Source organism: Mytilus trossulus, chromosome 3, assembly GCF_036588685.1.
Source record: "Mytilus trossulus isolate FHL-02 chromosome 3, PNRI_Mtr1.1.1.hap1, whole genome shotgun sequence".
NCBI classification, from domain to species: domain Eukaryota; kingdom Metazoa; phylum Mollusca; class Bivalvia; order Mytilida; family Mytilidae; genus Mytilus; species Mytilus trossulus.
The window spans coordinates 49,231,452-49,257,739 of record NC_086375.1 but is presented as its reverse complement, the minus strand read 5'-3'; the positions used below and the strand labels follow the sequence as shown (position 1 = coordinate 49,257,739).

Genomic DNA, 26,288 nt, shown 5'->3' with positions numbered 1-26,288 from the left:
TTAATCACTGTAAATTTTCACCTTCAGCAACTTTTTTGAAAATACTTTAGAAATTTGATTAAAACTTACCTCAGTAAATCCATTGACATACAAGTGGTAAAACTAACAATTTAAAAAAAAAAAAATATTGCTGATTTTGTTTTATTTTTTCACTTTTCATTATTTAATTTAAAATCATCTTAATGTGATACAGTGAAACCTGTCTATTTAAAACAAAACTTTCTAAGTTTTTTTTAGACGACAGGTGTTCTGTTTATACAGGGTAAAAATATATTGATGTTGGTACACAAGGTAAGATTATGATTTACTGCATTGAAAATCATAAATTGCATTTTTTAAATAAAATTTATACAAATATGCAAAATAAATCCATAAAAAGTGTGTGCACTAGAAGTGATATACAATTCATTGCTAAAAGAAATACAATAAATCAAGAAACTGTAAAATTTGAAATTCCACATTAAAATCTGAAAAAGTCGTAATGTTAATCTGGGTTATCTACCCTGACCTACCTTTGACATTCTGACAGCTTCTTCCTCATCACTGGTAGATACTGACATGTCTAAATGTAAACATTTCTCATGTAGAGCCTGGGACAAATTCAAACTCTTACATGCCAAAGCTGTTATTGACTGGTTATCTTCTTCAACATCTGTATAAATATAGCATAAGGAGTGCATAAACAGAATTGCAAATTTTATTGATTTGAGGTTTAGACTTCAAATTTTTGTGACAGATACTGGGTTCTTTAGTTAGTTTTTGTTGCTGTATTTTTTCTCGGGATAAAATATTTTTGATAAAGAGTAAGAAAACTGATGAACTATATGGTAAAATATAATGAGCTGTCAATTTTTATGCAAGTATTAGACTTGTGGCAATGAATAATGTTCAACATACATTCTGAGTTTATCCTTTTTTCCCCTTGTTAAAAGGCATAATACAATTTAAAAATTCTATATAAATTTGTGGTCACAGATAGTTTTTAAATTTTTGTTGGGGTTCTCATTTGAATTGTTTTACATTTTCATTTTAGGGCCTTGTATAGCTGACTATGCAGTATGGGCTTTGCCCATTGTTGAAGATTGTATGGTGACCTAAAGTTGTTAACTTCTGTGTCATTTACTTTCTTGTGAAAAGTTGTTTCATTTGAAATCATATCACATCTTCTTTTTTTACATGGAAAATATAATTGAAGTAATATATGTATGTATATATGTTATATTGTATATCAAAATTATTTGTCCTATTTGTATAATACAACACATCTCTACTTACTTTTCTGTTGCTGTTGTTGTAAGCTTGCTAGATATGGATGAACCATGGGTGATACATCTTTTGTTGGACTAGGAGACCTCTTATTACGACTTGGTGCAGGGGATGACCTAGAAGACAAAATAGTACCACCATTATAAAAATACAAAAACGTTTGTCAAATTAATATAATCTGATGACGATTATTTCCATACTGGATTCTGGGAAAAAACAAGCCCAAACAAAATGTTTTTTGTCCTTTTTCTATTGGTACATTTTACATAAAGGATCCTGTTAATATCAAAACTTCCTGTCTGAATAAGGGAGCAGTAGTCCAGCATAACATATATTGTCTAAACATCAAGGTCAATTCAAATCAGAATAAAATAAGAGAAAATCTCATTTACTAATTTTCCTGATGCAAGTTAAAAAAAATTATTCAGGACTAGTCTTTTAAAAAAATTTGGAGCAGTATGGACATAAGAAATAAAATCTCCCTGAGTTGTTCTCCTATGTATTAGCTTTATCTTTTCATCTGTAATGTTCTATTCATAGTATCAGCAGCCATGTTGGCCGGTCAGCAGGGACACTCAATAGTTTTTGTTCTAGAAATGAATGATGATTCAGGCCAGGTTGATTTATTTGTGCTCTACCTGTTTTTATCAGAAATTCCAAGTCTTTCAAGTTCCTCCTTTATAAAGTTTTTATTTTTCCACTCCATACTGTTTACTTTTTCTTCTAAATTCTTCTGGGTGTCACTCACTTCATTCAGCTGAGATGAAAAAGATTTGATGTCTTCCTGCAATGAAGAAGGAGAAAGAGGTAAAGAAATATCTTAAAATACTTTTTTTATACTTATGTTTAATTTAACAAAAATACATGTACATTTAGATTACTGTTCAATTTATAAGTTTATTTTGGCAAATGGGAACAATTCATGTGGACAACTAGATGTTGACCTAATCTACATGCTTTACAGATCTACATATAGAAGTACCAGTCTATGACATAGGCACAGGATCAAAGGTAAAAGTCTTCTTTGGCTTTCAAAAGTTTACTTATTCCAAACTGAATGCGCCTTTAAAAAAAATTAACAAAGGAATAAATTAAAAACTGAGATTTTTTTCATATTAAGTATTGAGATAGTTATGCTGTACATGTACCTTGAATGTCAATCAGATTTGAAGTTGATATAAATAAGAGTACATACTTTCCATATAATTTTAATCTTTTAAACCAATGATGTTTCATGATCAGTTAGCTACGAAAAACTGTGACTTAAAAAAAATAATTTCAGCATGTTTTTCTAATTTACTGATTAACATAGCTCAGGAAACCATTATGCTTTTGTTTGAGAGTAAATGGTCTATCTAAAACTATGATTTGAATATACAAATGGGCATTTCACTTTTACTTATCAATTAAATTAATATATTCATCAAGACTTTAGGGTTCCTTAAGTTAATCTCTCATTTCTTAACAAACAAATATAAATTTTAAAAAAAATGGATCATACATATTAAACCCGATTATGAGGTCATTATGAATTAATTGGTTTCTTTTCATAGCTTGCTTATCCTTTTACACTTAAAGAAAATCCTTCAACTGCTAAGTTTTCTAATCACTCAGTAAAATTTGTCATTCAAAAGACTTTTCACCCTTGAAAAGATTGTTTTCATCCTTTGGTTGATCAATATAAAGGTTCATAAATAGTTCACAAAATTATCAATAAATCAAAATTCCTTTCTAGACCATCAATATTTTATTAAAGCAATCATTTATAAAATGGTTTCATTTGACTTATTTCTAGAGATAAGAGTGTAAACAGTCCTATCCCTTTACTCAAGAAAAGGAATATGAGGCAAAGTGAAAATTAAGAAATTAATTATTTAACAAATGTTTTAATATTTATAAGATTTAAAAATGTGCGTCTCTTTATCTCTATAAATTCCTAGATGCATCATAGAAAGGTACAACATATAATGTGAAGTACCAAGATAGCGGTAGCCAGGAACCCGAAACCCCCTGGCTACGGGTAAGATCAAGGAAAGTGCATGTGTATGAAGTTTAATATGGAAGCATTATATCAATTTATTAAAGTGCTAAAAACACCGCACATCTAGAGAAATCGTTTAACTTTTCTATTTTACTTTTGTCCACTTATCCCATGTTTAGTGAAATATTTCATTCATTATTAAAGGGTTCTGTTCATAGGGTATTCTGAACGACAGCTTTCAAATGAAAAGGCAAGATTTTTTAGGTATACAGATGGTTGATGGAATGGCTGGATATAAGCCCACACCTTCAAAGTTGCATTAGAATGGACATAACTGTATTGTATTTCAAAAGTAAACAGCATCAATGTAAACAAAATAAATGATTGCAATTGCTTTCCCCTTTATCATCTTAAACCTACAATCTTTTCATAATCTTTCTTCTGATTCTGGTAATTATCTAAATAAAATACACTTAAGCCACTTAGAAAACTTACTCTTAACAGATTGACAGCACCGGTTAAATCTTTCACCTCCAGTTCATGTTGGTCTCGTTCACTGGTCATTTGTTGTTGAAGTTTCTGATCCCCGAACTGTATCTTAGCAAGCTCCTCCATGGCGCTGGAGAACCCATGCTTCATTTCTTGTACCATTTCTTGGACCTATAATACACAATAAATTAAGACTTGAATGGATACTATATCTCTGTATGTTCTTGCATGGAAATCTTAACCTATGCATTATTTTAAGAAACTGAAAGGGAAAGGGGAGATAACCTGTATCTTTGCACTGTTCTCAATATAACAAGAGAGACATAGTTTCATTGACTGCACTAATTCTGGAACCTGATATGTATCGGAGAAGAATATTGCATTTAAAAACAAACCATTGCACTGGTTTGGTACGTCTAACGCATCTGCAATATTAACATAGTGTTACAGTCTGCTTGTTAGCAACTAGTCCGATGCCCCAGACTAGTTAATATCAATTCGGACTAGTAAAAATTTTCAAAATTTAAATATTGGTATACGGGAGAAATTTGGATATTAGTTTTGGGACTAGTAGATGAACTTTTTTTGGCACAGACTGGTGTTAAAGCCTAACTGTAGTGGAGAGTTAGTTTGTACATCTGTCTTGTTTTGTATCTACATAAAAGTTAGGCCAAATATGATCTAGAAGGAGAAATACTGCAAAGAAGGGAATATTCTTTTAAATAAAATTGAATTTAGTTATTCAAACAAAATAATAAAAAAAACTTGGAATACAAGTTAACCCTGCATGTTTATATAGATTTACTTTCTCAGTGCTGGTATAGGATTGACACTCTTCCCCCTTTTTTCCTTCTACTGCAATATTAATGAACCTTTTCAGTTGCATTTGATTTCTAAATATTAATTTCAAACCTGTTTGAAATCTACTGAAAAGTGAATAATATATTTTACTTTGTCAATTTTATTCAGTGTTGAAACCACAACTGTTGTAAAAGAGTGCAAACACACCAAACTTGGAATGAACGGCGGTACAATCATTTAAGATCAATATGTTGACCAATCCTTCTTATAATAGTATTGTTGGGTTGCTCTCCCACTGACACACATTGATACAATTTAGTTATCGTTTTATTCATATAATAAAGTTTAATAGCATGAGGTACAAATACATAAACTTCTGATCAATAGAACATAAATTTCAAGGTCTTATAATTCTAGCATGTAAATTAAAATTTTGTAATAAGGTCACATTTACTTTCCAACATTAAAGAGGACAACAGTGTCAGAATTTAAATTTCCTCCCAATTAGTGACATTACCAAACTACTCATGTATTGGGTGATAGATGACTACTTATGATATATCTCAAGTATAATAGTCTATGCCTCTCTAACCAGCATGTCAAATTCTCATTTAAATTAGCTGGTCTTATGTGGTAAAATTAGCTGGTCTAAGGTGATTAAATCGCTTCAGGTCTATTGAACTAAGAAATTTCAAATTCCTTACATTAAAAAGAAGATTTAGCATAATTTATGATAACATTAATCAATATACAGTTGCTTTAACCATCTAGTTACTTGGTATATTTTTTATAAAAACTGTTACATGTATAAGTCAATCACATTGAAATAGCTGTAATCCTGGTTTGGTATTAGGAAAATATATTTCTTAACTGAACCAAGCAACAAAAGCCTATAGTTTTATTATACAATCTCCTGGTATTTGGTAATGTGCCACATATAAATCCATCATAATTATAGCGATGCAGTCTATGAACTGAATAGTCAAGCAATTGGGTTAACATGGACATGTAAGATATTTAGACAGATTTTTTTTCTGATCCATAATTTTTTGGGGAAATTCATCATAATACTGGAGATCAAATTTGATAGCTGAATGATGAACATCTAATGCAATAAAAATACTTCCATATTTGGAATGAAAAAGTGAAAAGAGATTTTTAAAATGGAAGCCCATATTAAAACCCAACCAAGGAGCAAAGGTATTGGATTGTCTAGAGTCTAGACAATGCTTCACAAATATTTAAAAATTAAGACTTTTAAATGAAACATATACATCCATTGTGTTTGAAATTTTTTATTGTGCTTTAATGGATCACTTATATATTTTGTTAACTTAAGAAGAGTAATTTTATGACCTTGAGCTTATATAATCAAATGCAAAATTATGAAGAAGTTATATTTAATTACCGGGTGCAGTGTTTCTTTTAGTGACAGAACGTCTTCACATATTTTTTAGGTATAGACTTCAAATAAGTAGACTATAGAACTAGACTATAGAACATTTTTCAGGGAGAAACATTATATAAGTTCAAAGAATTACCAAATCTGTCTCAATTTGAATAAAGATAGCCTTGCACTAGATGACCATAACTTATAATGGAAACAATATACCAACGCCTACAGACAAAGTGACAGATAATTTTATAATTGTTGTGTTAGGTTTTAAAATAACTATGCAGTGTGACTAATATATGATTAAATACGGGACTTATCAAGGTTATAAAGCCGAATTAGGAAGAAAAGTATTATCCCAGAGTGTGACTATTGTACAAGTTATGTTCTCTTATTACTTCTTGATTAACTTTAATAACCCCTTTATTATTGGTAGATTATCAAATTCATTATATTATTCATGACCTAATCTTAAATCAGTCAAATATTTTACTAGTATTTATAATGTAGTATTTAGTATCATTAATACTTTACTTGATTGACATTTGAATTTAATATTTGTATTAAAAAAAAATTCTGCAATCTTGAGGTGATTCTGACAATGCAACTTGTTCAACTGTATAATCAAAATGTTAATAAACATCGATCTTAAAAAAGTCCTTACACAAAATATAATAACCTCTCATTTATTTTTTATTTTTTGTTTTGTTTTATAGTGATTTTGGCTTGCTGTTTATCTAGGTTGTACACTACATCAAAACTCCTTTAGTTCATTTAAGTTCCACAATTTTTCTCAGAGAAAGATAGAAAACAGGTAGTTTTCCTAGAGTACCAAGAAGAAATCAGCATTCAATAACTGACTATATGTAATTCTACCAAAAAAACAGAAGAACAAATCTAAGGAATACCCTCACTACTTCGAGTTCTTTCAAACTGATGAAACACAGTTCAACCCTTTAGTTGTAATAGACTGTAGTAATCTACACAGAAAGTAATTCAAAGGAAAATGATAAAGCTTCTATTTTAAAGGAAGGAGGTATCCAGGTTATGTTTTCCTTTAAACTCAATAATTTATCTTTTTCATTTTTAATCTAATACATTATGCTGCCTATAATTCTTTTTTTAATAAAGAATTATATTTTGAATTGAGTTTTGATTGGTGCAGGTATAGGAAAATTCCAAAGTCACATATATATGTTTTACATTGTCTTATTGGGGCCTTTTATAGCTGACTAAACAGTATGGGATTTGCTCATTGTAGAAGGCCCTACAGTAACCTATAGTTGTTAATGTCTGTGTCATTTTGGTCTTTTGTGGATAATTGTCTCACTGGCAATCATACCACATCTTCTTTTTCATATTTGGTATTTTTCAAGCCAAATCACATTCTCTTCAAAAGCTAATTTTAATAACAATATCCCAAACCCAATTATTCAATACTACCAAGGCTTACATTATGGATCAATTAAAAAAAAGGTAAAAAACTAGTCCAAATGTTCTCAATTAATAACAGGACATAAACATTATGTAAACTACATTGTAATCATAAAAAGAAAAAAATATCAACACCAGGTGGTTCCAGTTTAAAATTGAAACTGATTGATTTATGTTGATTTTGATGATAAAACCTAACCACAGAAATATTCAGCGAAACCACAGAACATTTTTTCATTAGACAACGGAGAAAATTTTATGCATATCAACAAAATAAAACGATAAATAGTAAATATGAGTTTACCTGCCATTTTTCTGTATGAGTCAACCTTGCCGACAATTGTCAAATATGTAAATCTCAAAAAATCTTTAATATTGTATGTTATTGATTATATAAGTATTATTTTACTTTTCTTCATTACTGCACAATACCACCCCCACAATTTCGTGAACTACATGTAACAGCTGCATCAAACAAAACAAGGCATGTTTGACCTACAATGCATTTGAATAATTTCACATTGTCAATATTTCATTACAGTTCAAACTCTTTTTAAAAGACAGATCAAGGTTTATATACACACTGGATGTAGCTGTTCCAGTATAATCCTATGTTTACTTGCAGGTACTATGATGCTCAATACATTTGTAACTGTTTTTATTATAAAAGTCATCATGAAACAACCGTTTGTATATATTTAGGAGATAACTGTATTGTATTTTGAGCTCCGACGGCATCAATTGGGGATTTGATGGTCGCAAATTAAGTTAACTGGCAACGCGTAAGCATTCTAATGAAACTGACAGAAAACAACGTTAAAACATGTATTTAAAATCTGTCATATGCCGTCTGCGCTTGTGCGTACGTCACATAGCATCAATTGTCCATTGATGCCATGTAAATAAGTGACATTATCCAATCAAAATGAACGTTACAAACATTGTTGCATTAGAATTATGCTTTTTAGGTGATTTTATACTTCGTTGTATTTGGAAGTCACAGTATGAAGAAGTTTTTTTTTGTGGAGGGAACTGGTTGCAGATCTTAGAACAGCAAAAAAGATTTGAAAAAACACCTCATTGACTCAAAACAGTGGCAAGGAAAACCTGCCAATTGATTTATTAGATTTTTTATGCATTTGTATGGTTTTCATGATAAAAAGATAGTTGTTCTTTTTTTACTATGTAACTGGAATAGATCTGATAAGTTTGGGTCAAGTATTATGATGTTGATTATTAAGACTGATCAAATACATGCATACAATTGAAGCTGTGGTATATAGAAGTTTACCATGAGCTAATGATGGTGCTACAGGCACATAGAACACCAATAAATACCACCCAAAATGTACCTACCCTTTATTAATGATTTTTTTTTAATTTTAATGCTGCTGTCTTAGCAATGAAAGCTAACTTCAGTGGCAAATATTTCATATATTTTCACAATGATTATAATAATGTTATATTGGAAGAAGGATGAGTTTTCTTACATTTTCTGTACAAACTCCTTTACTTCCCATTATAAATTCTAGATTTTATTTACAGTAATTCATTTGCAGTAAATGTTTAACACCATTTTCAACACTATTGACTATACCATGGCAGTCAGTATTATTTTTGGTGTAGGAAGCCAAATTATCTTCAGTCCTGAGAGAACCAACAACATTTGACAAAAAAAACCTGGCTATCAAGCTAGATCAGACTTCAAGCTAATGTTAACTACAAAAATGTACTTGTAACTGCCATGTCTTTGCTGCAGATTGTAATTGATTAAGGATATTATTATATTAATTATGATGTAGGCTGAAATCCATCTTACAACCTCACTTATAAATTAGAGAAAAGTTTTTGCCATGTTACAATCTAAAGAAGAAACATAAAAGACAAGCTTGTTCATGTCAAACATAATTTCCCATATTAATATACATTATTAATGTCTTTATTGTCACCAAACATAAAGACAATTGTAACACTTTAATATCTTAGTAACTGTTTTTATTTCCCAGATACGACAGGAAATCAAGTTCCTGTTGTGGTCAAGTAAAAATGACCACAACATTCTGTCAAACACAGGTTTTTGAGAGCTGTGAGAGAACCTTTCTATTTGTGTGATGTATAAATATCAAATCATATCCACTTGAAATAGGTAGATGACCCATTGAGGACACTGCACAAAATGTAACCTTGCAACAGTTCTTTAAGGGGGTGATAAGGTGTTCTGTTGCTCCTATTGAAGATAAAGTATACAGGGCAACCAATTTCATCCTGTGTAAAATCATATTGATTTCATGGAAAATTCATACTATATTTCGAAGGCGACACATTTCAATGCTATTGAACTGATCAGTACCACTTACTTGCTCAAATCAAATATATATTGACCTAATTAGTAGATAAAAACAAGAATGTGTCCATAGTACACGGATGCCCCACCAGCACTAATTTTCTATGTTCAGTGGACCATGAAATTGGGTCATAAATCTTATTTGGCATTAAAATTAGAAAGATCATATCATAAGGAACATGTGTACTAAGTTTCAAGTTGATTGGACTTCAACTTCAACAAAATAAAAACTTTAACCTGAAGGGGGATGAACAGACGAACGGACGAACAGACGGACAAACAAACAGACAGACGGACTAACTACTGTCGTAGGTGGGGCATAAGGGGAATAAAAATCTAAAATGTATTGGTGAGAAAGCATGCACAAATATCTACATTTATAATATCAAATTGATATACAATATTCGTACCAATAAGTGAAATATAAAATTTCATTTGATGAGCATTTCAAACAGAAAGAAAAAGCAATGCCTGTTTTGTAGCATTTGTGTTTTCCTACAATTTCGAGTATTGTTTTCACTGATCAATTAATCATTGAGCTTAAACAAAACTGTTTTCCATCCCAATAAATGAATTTGTTTGTTTTTTGGAATAATTTCAACAAGACTGAAAACTTAAGCCGCATTAAGGAGCCCAAATTGAAGAGTGATGAATATTACTGTTCACTTGCAACAGAAGCAGGATACTTGGTAGCTGCGGTATCGTAGCTCTTTAGGTCCTTTTGTTATTTTTTGACTATTTGCGGATAAAGGTCTAGTATAATGTTTATCACTTTGAGTTATCTATACACCTGTATTTGTATAGTAGAATGGTTGATTGCAGGATTTATAGATATAACATGGTAGACCATGGTAATGGACTTAAAATAAACTGAGAATAAACATGATAAACTGTGATAAACAATTTACCAAAAGTTTTACATGGGAAATTATTATAAGATATAGCAAAAATCATCTCAATAAAAACTTACCAAAGCCAGCTGTTCTGCAAGTTCTCCCTGGTCCATATTGGCTAAAAAATAAAGATAAACCTCAATATCATATATTCAGTATACACTTGTAACTGGCAATTATAGCTGACAACTTGACATTTTTATTGCTGCATGGCTAATTTCTGTGATATAAATTTAACAATCAGTATAAAATGCAAGAATAAAGGTCAAAGACAAATGGATAAAATAATCAAAAATCATATACAAGATCAAGTACAAGATATCTGATTTATAGAATGAAAGTGTCCTAGTTTACTGGTTATGACATTTTTTTCATCTGATAGTCTATTTCACTTCCTATGTGTAATATTTCATATCATAAGTACTGGTACATTTTTGCAGTGGCGTTTATTGCTGTACAAGATTTATAACTACTTCTACTTCATATTGTTATATTTAACCCAATACACACTTTTTATACAGTATATGTCAAGAGCTTGGGTGAAGAAATAAATTTTAAATGCTAATTGCTTGTTTTCTGATAACTTTGATGGTATGATTAGAGTCTTAGAGACATATTTAGAAAAAAAACATCTTAGACCATCTTTTCTAGATTTGTAAATTCCAAATATAGTACAAGTTTTATCAAAATTGAAGTAGAGAACAATTTTTACCTGTGTAAGCAAAATTTTAGGATGTCTTCGCAGATTTACAAAAACAATTCAATTCAAAAGCTGTATGTGTGATGCAGTACAAACTTAATGAGGTGAAAAGCAAATTTTACAAGTCATGAAATATAAACACTACACTTATAGTCCTGGACATATATAGCACTGAAAATGGATTTAATTTTTATTCATTTCACTTCGACATTTTATCAAATTCTATCAATAAATAAACACATTATACACATGCATATGAATATATATATATATATACTCACTATTTTGGCAGAAATAATATCCCTTGAATTTCAATCTTTATCAAGAAGTATAACATGACATTTTTATTTTTTAAGGATTTAAATTCCACTATGATTTAATATCTACTTTGTGTCACAGTTTATCTTACATTTTATCTATATCAATGTTTACACATATAAATTCCAAACATTTGTTCCATTGATCTGTTTATTCTAATTTTTTGTTCCACAGACTAAAGTTGAAATCACCATTAGAAATGCATGATAAACTAAATCTTTGTCATTCAAGTGGATTAGAAAACTGAGATTACTCATATGTTGTAAACAGTTGTGTACGTGTGTTTGGAATGTGACGTGTGTTAAGATGTACATATGAATGGATTTTAAATGCGGTGTAATCAATTTTCATGCAAATTCAATATAGAAAAGCAAATATTAATACTGAATTCATTTATTGTTTGTTTAAAGTTTCAAAAAGCTGGCAAATTTTAAATAGCGTTTGTCTTTTGTCAAAAGGAGACACAATTTGAAATGTCAATATCTAAAGAACAAAAAACCTCCCAATATATAACAATATCTTACTCTATATATAATGACTTCTTTCAAAATTGAATGTTCAAATTTCCAGTTCTTTAACATCTGTCATTTGAAATATTTGTGCAGATCCAATATAAATTCTGATAAAAACTGTTTTATGTATTGAATTATAATTTTAAAGGGTACCTACCTTCATGTGAAACACAAGGCTCAGAATGATTTTAGAAAGTGTTATATATACTGATAGATTGACAGACTTTCACAGCTTTTTACATCTCCCCTTTAATAACTTTCATAAATTTTTAATGGATAATATAAACCAGAATGAAAAGAAGAATCTTGTTAACATAAGTTTAAATCAATATTCGAGTTTGATACCTATTGTGTTATGTAAACAAATTTCCTGGTTAGAATATGCATGTAAAGTATTTAATAAATAAAACAATTGCTCTCCATAATATTGCTCATAAAATACTTTAAAACTATCATATATTTCATATTATTCAACAAAAAACAGTTCAAGTGACATCTTCAATGTTTTTATGTCATACAACTTGACCTGAGGTTCCAATCAATAAAATCATTTATTTGTCATAGCGAAAGTCCTATTTTTATCAATTTCAAATTTATATTTTATGTTTTATCATCAAATTCAAACTTTAGTGATGCAGATGTTTTAATAACTGTTTGTTCAGAAAATAGGGCAAGATTATAATTGATATGAATAATGCAAATGGTTGCAGGCCCGTAGCCAGGAATTTCCAAGGGGGGTTATTTGGACTCACAATCTCGAATTGAACAGTCACAATTTGAACAGAACGCTGACAGTGCTTATTTGTTTTCAAGGGGGAGTTTGTCTGAACCGCCTGGCTACAGGTATGGGTCTCATATCCCAATAATAAAAACATGCATTCTGATAACAGATACATAAAACTTTGTACAGTTTTTTTCTGAAATTGCAATGATCATTATCAATCTCACATTAATATGCACAAAATCATTTTATACACTGCAAAATCTACTCTCAAGCAAAGTAATGGTAACTAGCCTATATCTATCAACCCTAAAGAGATATGAGATTAGTTTATCTATGGTTTTTCTAACTGCTTAAGGTTACGCTTTTTTGACAGCACAGTATGAAAAGTATATTGAAGTATAACTAATCTTCCATTTATTCCTTTTCTTCACTTTCATCTTTACAAAAATGATCTAAATGAGTAATGATAAATGATAACAAGACAGGTCCCTACAACATTATTGAACATATCATGTGTATGTGCGATCGTCTATCTGACTTAAGAGCGAAGCTTTGGGAGGACTTAATAAGCATTAATCCGATTGTGTTCAGTGTGTATCTAGACAATCTAACGTCATCCACATTCACAGCAACACTTTTGTCATGTTATACGGAATATGATCTGGATAATGATAACAGTATTTATTTTTCAAAAACTTGTATTACACATGTTCAACGGATGTGCAGCGTTTTTTATAACATTTAACTTACCTTCAGAAATATTATCATTTACTTTAAAGTGACATTCAACTGATGTAATATTATCATTTACTTTAAAGTGACATTTAAATCATTCAATCACTCTGATGACCAATATGTAAATATTATTATTGTACAAAACTGTTTAATACATGCAAAATCTTCGATAAGAAGGAAATAAAGTTAATATATACTCGACTGACTGATACCCCATCAACAACTTACAAATAAGATCACTCAAACTGTCTTCATCTGAAAGATCCATCCTATCACTGAATATTTGCCAAGTCCTGATTTTTATAACACTTCAACCATCATCAAAGACAGAAAATATTATTTGTATCCGACAAATATTCGGTCAAATAGATGTTTTGATGCAATGTAAATTATGCTAATTCTCAAATCCTAAAAAAGCAGGAAGAATATGTGTAAAGTCCCTGTTCTGTTGTAATACATCATACTACTACATACTATAAGGGATGACTGTGTATTATTAACAGATGAAACTTTTGACTTAATCGTTATTGGCTGACCTAATTTAGCTAATTTCTATTGTAACATTCAACAGATGACTATACATGTCCTTTGGATTTCTCCTAATTAAACCAGATTAAAATACCACATCGAAAAAATTTCTAAACAGTATTTTATATTTTAATCCTTATTTTGAAACAAGTTTTTATGTGTAAACTTTATACCATAATTACTCATACATTTGGCAAAGACAAGTTAATGCAAATTTGGAAGATTTTTTGCATTCTTCTCTACCTTTAGGCCAAAGGATTTACTGGATTTAGAATAGATGATATATGGTGCTTAAAAAAGATAAGACAATTATCTTATAAAATACCAGATCAAAGGACTAACAACTTTGCTTTTACTTCTTTCTGAAAAAAAGGCTTAACTCGCAAATTAGTCCAAAGATTTTATCTATCTTTTGTAGATCAAAATTGTGACTGGTGCTGTACAAAATTATAAGCTTTCAGTTTGGTATCTTTTTTTTGGTACTCCTAATGACAATTACATGTTAATATATATACATATACACTTAAGATGCAAATGCAAAATATTAATTTTCTTAAATAGACACTTTTGTGAGAGAATTTCTTTACTATAAGCATAAAATAAAGTGAAAAAGAAGAAAAACTTACATGTGTTTTAGAAACTTTTAAACATGTGAATCCCAGACATACACTTAACACTTGATACTGCTGATATAAACGTCTGGTGATTTAACAAAATTATTCATGCATTTCCTTCAAAAATACCAGTACGAAAAAAAAACACTGCAATTTACAAAATGTAACTTCTAATGGAAATGTCATTGAAATAAGTCAATCAATTAGACTAACTTATATGACCTTGTAAAAGGATAACTTTATTGCCCGAGGCAAAGAGGATCACCTAAAAAAATATTCAATTTATTAGTCCTAAGTAGATCACAGCTTAAGATGTTAGATATTGACACAATTCAATTTTTGTTTGATTATCTTGTATCAATAACCAATTTATTGTCCAAGTTTATCACTTTAGGTCATTGAAAAAGATTAGCAATTTGTACATCTTTAGTGTATAAAGATCATAAAAAATTATGGTCCCTAAACAATAATGCATGTTCAAAAATACCAGTTACAAATAAAATTGTTTCTCACAGTTTTTACATGCAGACAGAAAGTTACATGTTAAAGAATGTTCACCAATTATTATTTTAAATCATCGTTTGTTTTTGTCATTTCTACAAAGATCTAATTTTCACATCTGTTAATATAATGTAATTACGTAAGACGTGCAGTTATGTAATATTTAACTTTGGAAGAGCCATGACTAATAACATTCAACTGCAATAAAACAGTTTCAATTTCAGTAAGATGTGCCAAGGCCCATGTAAATACATAATATTTTGACACTAACCATCTTGCATCAATTTTGTTATTTAAAAAACATGATTTAATGCTATCTTACATTTATCAACAATTATTTTATCAATTCAATTGATATGAAAACCTTTTCTAACTGTTCCATCATATGTTTACTTGGCGAATGGCCATTTATATTAGAATCTGTTTGAATCCTTTCCTAAAATAAGATGTTTTCCTCAAAATGTTTAAAGTTGAAAATGCTTCTTTTCATAACTTTATTGCGTTTAAAAGTGCTGACGAAAGCACATTTTGAATTCAGTGCTTCATTTCAAAAATGTATGCACCATCAAAGCTTTTGCAACTTTATAAGTTATAAAAAGAAGCATTCAATTCTTGACACCATGCACCTACTGCTGTGATAGGTTTTTGCCCATAGGAGTCTACTCTTTCAGCAGAAACAAAATTAAAGGGTCAATTACTCAATCATAATGTAAAACATAGGCGGATCCAGGCCCCCCCCCCCTTTTTATGGGAAAAATTTGGTTGATTATATAGGGAATCATTGAAGCATGACTGGAGCGGGCCCCCTCTTAGGAAAAGTTCTGGATCCGCCACTGTAAATTATAGGTGTTGCAAGAAGAGAGCATTTTTATACCTCTTGTTTCTTCTTTTTACCTGCAAAACCTATAATATACATGATGATACAAATCTAATTCAATAGTGATTTATTTTTCATTTTGTCCTAACGAAAAAAGATGCAGAAGATATATTGTACCAATGTGACGTACAATGTGACTGAAAAGTCATTAACCAAGAGAAACTGAGACACCTATATAAATATCACTGTTTTGTCTGATGAAATTGGCAAAGGGAAGCAACTTGCATTTGAAGTATAATTGGCAAATATTCTTTAGCCTTATGAATATATGTTTACACTTCAATCTGACATTCCATGTGTTTAGGTAAGTCTTTGTAGATATATAAACTTAAACAAGATGATGATGATGTGCCTGAAATGCATGGATGAAATGCCTGAAGGAAACAGTAAGAACATTTTCAATAACAATAGATGAGCCGAATTTAATTCTTTTATCCTTATCCTAATTATCCCAAGTAGAAGCAAATGCAATAAAGAAATCAGTGCTAGGAAGAGATTTGATAATATTTTGTAAGGATTATAATTTATATGTATAATGTAATACATACAATGTATATTATATATAAGAAATTGCTGTTCAATTTCCAATCTAGTTACAGACATTTCTGAAAGAAAACAATTAAATCAAGCCTTTGTTGAATAGGAATAAAATGTTTCAAGTTTTCATAAGACTTCAATTACCTGTACTTTTCATGGAACAAAAACTAGTATCTGCCAATTGGAAACTTTCATCCATATCTTCAAACTCTACCTGGCAACCAAAATCTTCTGTGTCAGGGTTGCTGTTTGCCCCAGTCTGACATTTACAATTTCTCTTTACATCTGGAGCTCTGAAAATACACCATATTTCTGTAGAACCACTTCTTTCGTGAATCCCCTTAACACCCATTGCTGTGGTTGTGACAGTCAGTTAAATTCAAATGTAGAAGTTTTTTTCTATAATCAAACTAGCACACGATCTTTTGTAATTCGGTGGTTGGTTAAACCAAGTCATATTTTAATGATATTGTTTTATTATTTTCCAACAGATGCTTGCTATGGCTGTCATCTTTTTATGCTATATATGTTTAGTCTTTTCTTGACATTACACAAGTTCTTCTTTTAATCTTATTAACACCATAATTTTCAAATTTTCCAATAATATGAATATCTATCCCATTGAAATATTTATAAATTGTAATATCACATTTCCTCAATAGAAAACCAGATATATATTTCATGTATTGCAAGGTGTATAATGTCTTCCAGTTTCTTAAGTTTCTTATGATTTCTAATAATATAGCATATTAGATCATCTTTGGAACAAAGCCAGGGTGTGAGAGTATTTATTGGCTTTCTCTTGCTTTATACAAACAATCTTGCCAATCTGGAGAACTTCTCCCAGATTTTATTATCATTAAATAACTAAATAACTGCACATGATTACAGCTATTTTTCATATTTCTTTTCATTATATCTTTGTGATAGTGTAAAAGACCAGTTTCTTACAAAAAACTGCAACAACTTTTTTGTTTTAAAGATATTCCTAGTAATTTCAAATTTTTGCAAACTTAAAATTCTTGATTTTTTTCATTGGAGGCTATCTTTTATTTATGTGTAGGTCTAACACCCTCCCAATTCACACATACATATTGATATTTGACATACAACAAAAAATGATGATAAACAATAATGATTAAAGTCTAACTTCTAATATCATATTGCAAAGACATTCACCACTCTAGAACCATTTCAGAAACAGTATGTTTATCATGTGCCCTCCCAACAAGTTTGACTTTTGTATATCGTACTATTTAGAGTAAGAGTTTCCCACAAAAGTTTGATAGCAATTTCCTATTTCAGAATCTGATTAAAAAAATTATTTAGGGAGATATCCTTTGGAAATTGATAATAAACTCTATAATAATTACTGGGGAAAAAATAATAAATGGAAAACAAAAAAAACTTCCTGCAAACTTCATAAACTCATGTTATAAGTATTCTTTTTATACCAAAAATGTAAAATCAATAATTGATGGTTGTGATTTGTCATTTTTGTGGGATAACCAATAATTTATAAATGATCAAATCACCAAGTCATGTATACAGAAAACTCGAAATTTGAATGTTTTAAGCATTAAAACGGCCAAAACCTTTATAACTTGTGTACATGCACATGTAGATTTAAAACAAGAAAATCATAAATTGCCTATTTTAACTGTTAGAAGGCAAAATATTGCAAGTGAAAATGGCAATGTTTTCTATGTTACTCTAGAGACATTGGAGATGAATTCCATATTTGAAATTTTCTGTATGTAAGGATGGCTGTTACATTATTGCCAAGTATAAAATATAGAAACCAACCAAAATCACTTCAAACAAGAATGTGTCCTCAGTACACGAATGCCCCACTCGCACTTTCATTTTCTATGTTCAGTGGACCGTGACATTGGGATAAAAACTCTAATTTGGCATTAAAATTAGAAAGATCATATCATAGGGAACATGTGTACTTAGTTTTAAGTTGATTGGACTTCAACTTCATCAAAAACTACCTTGACCAAAAACTTTAACCTGAAGCGGGACAGACGAACAGACGCACAGACCAGAAAACATAATGCCCCTCTACTATCGTAGGTGGGGCATAAAAATCTATATTTGTGTAAATTTATAAGGTAAATAATATGCACGGAGTTACATTTTGAATATAGGATCACCTGGATAACCATGCATGTGTATATTGTTTTCTTTCATTGTTTAACGTCACTGTAACTTCTGAAATTGGCTTGGTCTTACTTTTTTATGTCTGTACAAATGTATTAATATATATTGCGTGTATCTCTATTATACGGTTTTATTTACCAATGCATATATTTTGTTTGTTGAGAAATAAATATAAATGTTTAATTGATCTTTACTGATTGTTTACTTATTTACATCCTGGACTATTCATCAAATTCAATCGATTGAATTTTTTGTAATGGTATTTTTTTAGTTTTAATTGGTCAAACTGATTATTAAGTAGCTTACAAGCTATAAAGGTATATTGGCTCAATTGATCAGTTCCTATACAATTTTTGTACATTGTACATTATTTATTAGAAGATTAGAAGAAATAACAATGACATACTTGACAAAAGTTTTTTTCACTATATTATTACATCTTTAATTTCACGAATTTGGTCTCATTCTTTATTTCTATATTCCTAAACTTATTTATACCATACTATTATATATCTATGTACAAACAAAATGACACAAAAAAGTTTCGGAAATTTTAAAAGACTAAACTTTATCAAAATTAGACTTTACATGAAATTCTATTTTTTTGTACAAAAATACATGTAGTTAAATGTTCTTGTAAAAGTCTAATTTTGGATAATCATATCATTGGAATTCTTGCACTTTCCAGTAAATGTTGTATTCCACCATACTAATATTACATTCTTAGGTGACAATAAAAACAGATTGATAGAGCTGGTCAACCGTTAAACAAAATTTATTAAAAAGAACACTCTAGATTGGTGTCTATATTGTATATTTATAGTTTTATAACTAAATTTCTTCATAGTGAATAAATATCATTTATATATTTATCAAACTGAGCCGAAAGGACTAATGGCAAATTTACCATAGGCAAATTGAATTTTAGGAGAAATTACTAGATTACCCCTTTTCAAAAAAACAAATCCATATAATTTTAGCATGTTTAAAATAGAGGGACGAAAGATACCAGAGGGACAGTGAAACTCATATATCGTAATAAACTGACAACGCCAAGGCCAAAAATAAAAAGACAAACAAACAAATAGTAGTACAGAAGACACAACATAGAAAAAATAAAGACTAAGCGACACTAACCCCACCCAAAAATTGAGGCAAAAATGTATTATTTCTTCCTTAATTTTAAATCCTTTATTGTAACATAATGATAGGTAATTTTGCATTTATACATACCAAGTATTAAAAAAAAAAAAATAGCCTTGCCAGACGTCATAATTATTTGGAGGTCTAATACATGTACATACCAGGTGGGTCTCATTGGGGTCTAAGCGTGACGCAGGATTGCTGATTTTTCGTAAGCATGAAATGTGAGAGTCAAATTATTGTGTCGTGAAAATGGGAAATGAGGTCTTGCGGGACCCGTGAAATGACAAAAAAATGAGAATTGCTTAAGTACATAGTGTAAGCGGGATACGGGAATCTGACAAAACAGTAAGCGGGATCCGGGATCAGAACCCCCAAATGAGACCCCCTACCAGGCCCTCAAAATTTTGTCATGCAAGTTAAAATGTTCACATGGAAAAAAAATTGACTCCCATCTTTATCTGAACTTAGTAGCAGATCCAGGGGGGGGTCTTATGGTTAGAACCCCCTTCTGTTTGGACAATTAATGCATTTGAACAGGAGCATTTAGTTGGACCATTCTTCTTTACTCAGGGTTGGAACCCCCTTTTAAAAATGGCTTGATCCGCCACTTCCCACTTTTTATAATTTTTGAGGTTACCAGAAAAGTTACCCCCCCTCCCCCTCTTTTGTTGTAACCAGAAAAATAACCACCAATGACAACAATCTATAACGTCCTACCAAGCTATGAAGGGATAAAATGTAGGATAACCGAAACGGCAAAATGCTCATTATTCTGTGGCCTATCTTTGAACTACATTGAAGTACATGTAATAGTTTTCACAACATTGTCATTTTTGTCCGAGACAATAATATGATATTGATAACATAAACAAAACCATGTGGTTTACCAGACCAACAAAGTATAAATTATAACTTATTTTATCGTATAATTTGAAATCTCAAATTTCTTACCATTTATAAAGCAAGTGGTAAACTTTTTGGAGAATATGAAAACTTTAAAACTTCTTTATTCTCGAATGACACGAGAGTTGTTGACACTATAGTTCATTTCCGATAACTAATGTAAACATTTTTCAACCACGTGATTTAAAACTGTTATAATAAAGTGTTGCTTTTCTTTCGAATTTTGGTTTCCCGTTGATTACATTAATAGCTATTTAACTCAGGCACTTGTCTCTGGCAAAAAACCATAATAACAAAAATAACACAATACTGTTAAGGTAGATAGAGTGTCTTCCTCCATCTTGGATTTGGAAATTCAAGAAATCAAAGTCTATATCTTTAATAAAATGTGCAAATTTTTAGAGTAGTAGATAATTCATGTTTAAGAACTTTCATTTCAATATAGAAAAGGGACATGTTTTATCATACTGATGGTTGTATTTTTACAAAAAAACAGAAAACTTTTAATTGACTACATTTTTTCCAACTTTTCCACTTAAGGGGAGGTAACTCAAATTCAAGAGCAGATAATTCAGATTAAGGTAATTTTACAATAGAATGTGTTAGGAATTTACCTATTTAATAACGTAGCAAGAAAACGGATCCGGTGACCCCACTTTTTCTTTTTCTTAACTGAAAGCATTCTATTAAAGCTATCTTTTCATATGTTATCTCAAAAAAATTTCCATGTATAATCTATACAAAATCTGTTAATTTTGAACAGCTTGTAGCATGGAAATAAGCCCGGTGACCCATTCTTTTTATTATTATTTAAAAAAAGCATTATATAAACTACATTTTGGCAAACTATTAAAAAATACTATGGATTATAATTTAGACACCCCATCATCTACCTTAAAAAATTACTTGGCACAAAAATAACTGAGGAGAAAAGAGAATAATGGCGGGTGCAAACGTGTGCCGGGGATACATAAATAAATGTATCAGTCCCAGTATGGGTACAGTATATCTAACAATATGTATGTTCTGGTCCAAGTGACAAGAGCAATAAGAATTAAACTACAAAAATGTACTATTAAATGAGAATTTATAGAAAACCGGAGTTATTTCCAAAATCATTGAAATACAAAATGCCTTTCCAAAAAAATACCAAGAATTAAACGATTAAGAAAGTCTCTATCAATAATCTCTCTTATAGTTTGAAAGTTTTGTCTTTGTATCATGACACACAGACATTGACAATACCTGAGATTACTCGGAGGATTTTAGCATTTAAATACGGCGGGATGACCAATTTTTCAAAAAGAAATGCAGGATAACAATTTGTGTAAAAAAGTCAGGATCAACTAATAAAAAAAAGCAGGACCGAATAGAGTGAAAAATAAAAAGGCAAGACAGAGATTACAACAACAAATATGTAGGATTTTTTTTCCATCCTAGTCCCCCTCGCCATTAAAAATCAAACAGTAGCTCCCGCTTACTCTGGATTTCTTTACAGTTTGCCTACGATATCATAAGACGTAGAATATATGAGCTTTCTGTGTTCAGTAATTTTTATTCAAGCTAGTTTTTGAGTATAAGGTTGTGACGATAGAAGCCGGAGGTCTGGATAAAAGTGTTGGCAGGCAAATGAGGCAACTGAAGTGTTAGTGGTCTCCACGTGTATGGAAGCTGGAGCATCTTATTAAAAAAAAAATTGGCAATGGGATTTTTCAAATGTAAAGGGACAGCAATATACTTTCATGATTTAATTCTTAATGGGTCACTATGACCCAAACATTGACCTTGGCACCCCTTAAACTTATCGGCTGTTGTCGTGTCCGCTATTGGTATACGACAGAAAACATGAACTTGACTTCTCAGTATATTATTTGTTTAACACGCATGTAAGTTTGAATTATGGCTCGACATATGAGCCTGATGAGTTAGTGTGTAAATTTGTAAACCAATTTACGAGTTTGCTTTATATATTACTGCATGGTATATGTCTGCATCTTATACAAGTTTACAGAACATTAAATGATTGGCCTACCTTAGCATTCGGATCAAACTTTCTACAAGACAAAAGTACCATATAGGACATACATGTGATGCCGCTTTATGAATTAGATAGATTACAGCGTATAGAATAAATTCGAATTTAAACAATGATACAAATGTTAAATATTCACAATACTCACATGTATGCAGTTATTGAAATCCACGGTTTGTCAAAATGTGAAATAACTTTGTTAAAAAACAGGTATAGAAACTATAAATGAATTTAAATCAGTTATCTAAATTCAACCGGAATTTACAAATGAAAAGACATTTTAATTTTCATTTTTCAATTGAATAAATCCTGTATAAAAGTTTGATGTAAACACATCCGTATATGTATATATGTATAATAGCATTTACCTATTAAAATACCATTTAAAGGGAGTGAATATTAATTATTTGACATTTGCAAAATAGAATGTAAACATGGTCTCTCCCTTTTATATCAGCGTGTATTGGTTATGCTTAAAGCTCTTTAGTAAATACGACAGATATAGTTTTGTACAGAAGGGTATGACATCAGTATTTGACGTACCCCGAGTCATCCTCCGATTGAGTTGTACAGTCAGAGGTCAATAACACAGGAACTCGGTTTTAATAGCGGATACATTTAGATATTTTTTAATCATTATATAATATAACATCTCCATGCCTTATATATCATGTGCTGTAGTACGCCGCTAGATTAAAACTGGCGAGGAAAGGTAACACACGGCCACTGAAAGCTTTATTATTGTAGAGCCCAGGTGGTCATGTGGTGTAGCGGGACGACTGCAGTGCAGGCTATTTAGTGTCACGATATCACAGTAGCATGGGTTCAATCCCAGCGAAGGAAGAGCAAAAAAATTGCGAAAGCAAATTTACAGATCTAACATTGTTGGGTTGATATTTATATATATATTAAACATTTCGACAAAATATGAAGTTTTTTTAGCTCGTTCGCTGCGCTCAGTCTGCTAAAAAAAGTTTGAACTTCGCGGCTCATTATCAATGTTTAAAAAAATGAATCCACAGGCTGACATGTCTCGTCTTTTTTTTACCAACCATTAGTTTTATGTTGATTGTCATAACAAAAGCTTTACTACAACTATCATAAACTTAACGTTATCAATGAAAAAGAGGTCAAGGTCAGATAAATCAAACAAACTGGAAATACATGTACACCTTATAACCATTCCTTACACCAAATATGCTTTAGATATGGTTGACATATTGAACATCTAAGAAACAAACATAAACAGGAAAACTTAACATTGATCATTAGAGCTATGAAAATCAGGTCAAGGTCAGATGAACCCTTATAGACATACATGTATACCTTACAATTATTACATGATTTAAATATAGTTGACCAATGCACATAGTATCTAAGAAACAAACTAAAACAAAAAAACCTTTAAGATTGGCAAATGAACTATGAAAATGAGGTCATGTCCCAATGATAATTGCCAGACTGACATATACACCTTACAATTATTCCATACACCAAATATAGTAGACCTATTGCTTATAGTATCTTAGATATGGACTACGAAAACTTAATTGAGACTCATCCATAAACATGAGGTCCAGTTCAAACGAAAACTGTCTGACAGGCATGTGGACCTTGCAAGGTACGCGCATACCAAATATAGTTACCCCTGTATACCCCTACTCATAATAAGAGAGAAATTAAGAAAATATACTAACAATCTTAACTTTTTTCAAGTAGTCACTGAACCATGAAAATGAGGTCAAGGATAATGGACTAATGAGAAACGGAAATTAATAACATAAGGCACATATTTATACAAAGAATGAAATATCAAGATCTTCTGCCTTCGGAAATATGAAGTTTTTAAGAAGTGTGTTATTGCTGCGTGACCGCCACCAAATCACCATCCCGATGTCAGGCTTTCTTCGACACAAGTCGCAGGCACAACAAAACAATAATATGTACATACCAGGTCATATCATTTGATATGATATACAAGTTCATGTTAGTCTGGAGATATTTTGTGCATTTTGACCTAGGTTTTAGTTCCTATATGAAGATAGATTGTGGCATTAAATTGACATCTATAAAATATTGCCAAGTATCGATTTGTGTCTCTAGAAATTTTCTCTTTTATTCGTATTTTACTTCTGTCACTGACTAAGGTAGTTGAATTCACAAAAGTTTAACTCGACAACACCACCAGATAATGAATTTAGGGGTAAAAGTTGAAAACTTGCAAACGCATCAGTGGAGCATATGTTTTTTTTGGACGACTGAATTAAGTCCAAGTATATTTAAGAGTACTAGTCCACCAAAAAAAATGGGCATATGCGAGTCATGTATGGGAAGCCTACAAACCTAAAAATATAAAATTATGTTAAGGTTCTTACATCTAGTGTATGTTTTTTATTTGGACCCTAACCATGTGAAATGTAATTCTATAGAATGTACCGTAAACTCACTTTCAGGGAGACAACTCTACTAATACCTTTAGAATCTATTGTAAAATGTAGGCCAAGTATCTGTTCTAGGAAGGCAATAAATGATCACGAATTAAAAAAAACCGATTCCTTTTATCTTCACCCATATTGCAATCGATTGGCAAACTTGCACATTTAGTGGGTATTTGATGAAGTGTATCACAATATTAGGATTTTGCATGATTGTTCTATGGCCTAAGTTATTAAGACTTTCGTCTTTTACTTGTCTCTTTTCGAAGCCATCTTTTTTTTTTAGAGCTTTTTAACTTGATATTATGACCACTTGCTCACCTCTGCAGACATTAATAAAGGTTTAATTAAAATGTTATTATTTGGTTGTTTAGTGGCTGCATGTTTCGTTGACATTGACCATTTTTTCTTTAAAATTTTCACATGAACCAGAAAATAACCATAAAGAATGATAAATGGTTATGTTCTAAAAGTGTTTCATGCACTATGCCTTATTCATTGGTTTAGATATATGACAGTTGAAGCTTTCCATAAATGTTAATATAAAATAAAACCATATGTTGATTGATGAATATATTGATACAAAGATGTTGGATTAAATTCAGATTTCAGTTAACATTGTACAGTAAACTTAAGTTTGAATACAATAGATGTGTCTGTTTTATATATACAATAGTTATAACATGCACAATACATATTTGTTAAGCATATAAACATAATAACAATTATACAAAGGTACTTAAAAATATCTGTAAACGGAAGTTTATATGCACATATAATCACACCGAAATAATGGCCCTATATTCCATTGTCTGAAGGATTTTACACACGTTAAAGATTTGTCATATATAACGTGTATGTATAAAAGCATATACAACATTTGATTAGTCAGCGTTTCTCCGTTATTTAAACTTCTTGGCTATTTTTCCACCTTTGTCCCTCACTTTAAATCCAATCAC

General features: G+C 30.5%; 1 protein-coding gene across 11 annotated transcripts in view; it reads right to left on the bottom strand.

The window, feature by feature from the left end:
- Window positions 1-23,211, bottom strand: part of LOC134711724 (uncharacterized) — a 39,531-nt gene extending 16,320 nt beyond the window's left edge. For 4 of the 11 annotated variants that reach the window (XM_063572552.1, XM_063572543.1, XM_063572551.1 and 1 more), the window contains exons 1-7: window positions 20,911-21,017; window positions 16,792-16,940; window positions 10,679-10,719; window positions 3,743-3,907; window positions 1,905-2,050; window positions 1,276-1,382; window positions 513-652 (exon numbers count right to left, since the gene is read on the bottom strand). In XM_063572552.1, the coding sequence (XP_063428622.1) occupies window positions 513-652; window positions 1,276-1,382; window positions 1,905-2,050; window positions 3,743-3,907; window positions 10,679-10,719; window positions 16,792-16,846 (654 nt within the window). In that variant the 5' untranslated portion in view covers window positions 16,847-16,940; window positions 20,911-21,017. Of the gene's footprint in view, window positions 1-512; window positions 653-1,275; window positions 1,383-1,904; window positions 2,051-3,742; window positions 3,908-10,678; window positions 10,720-11,582; window positions 12,027-12,288; window positions 12,460-13,818; window positions 14,086-14,744; window positions 14,857-16,791; window positions 16,941-20,676; window positions 20,804-20,910; window positions 21,018-23,042 lie in introns of those variants that run through there. The other 7 variants (XM_063572545.1, XM_063572544.1, XM_063572548.1 and 4 more) reach the window with 7 other exon arrangements.
- Between the last annotated feature and the right edge of the window lie 3,077 nt (window positions 23,212-26,288).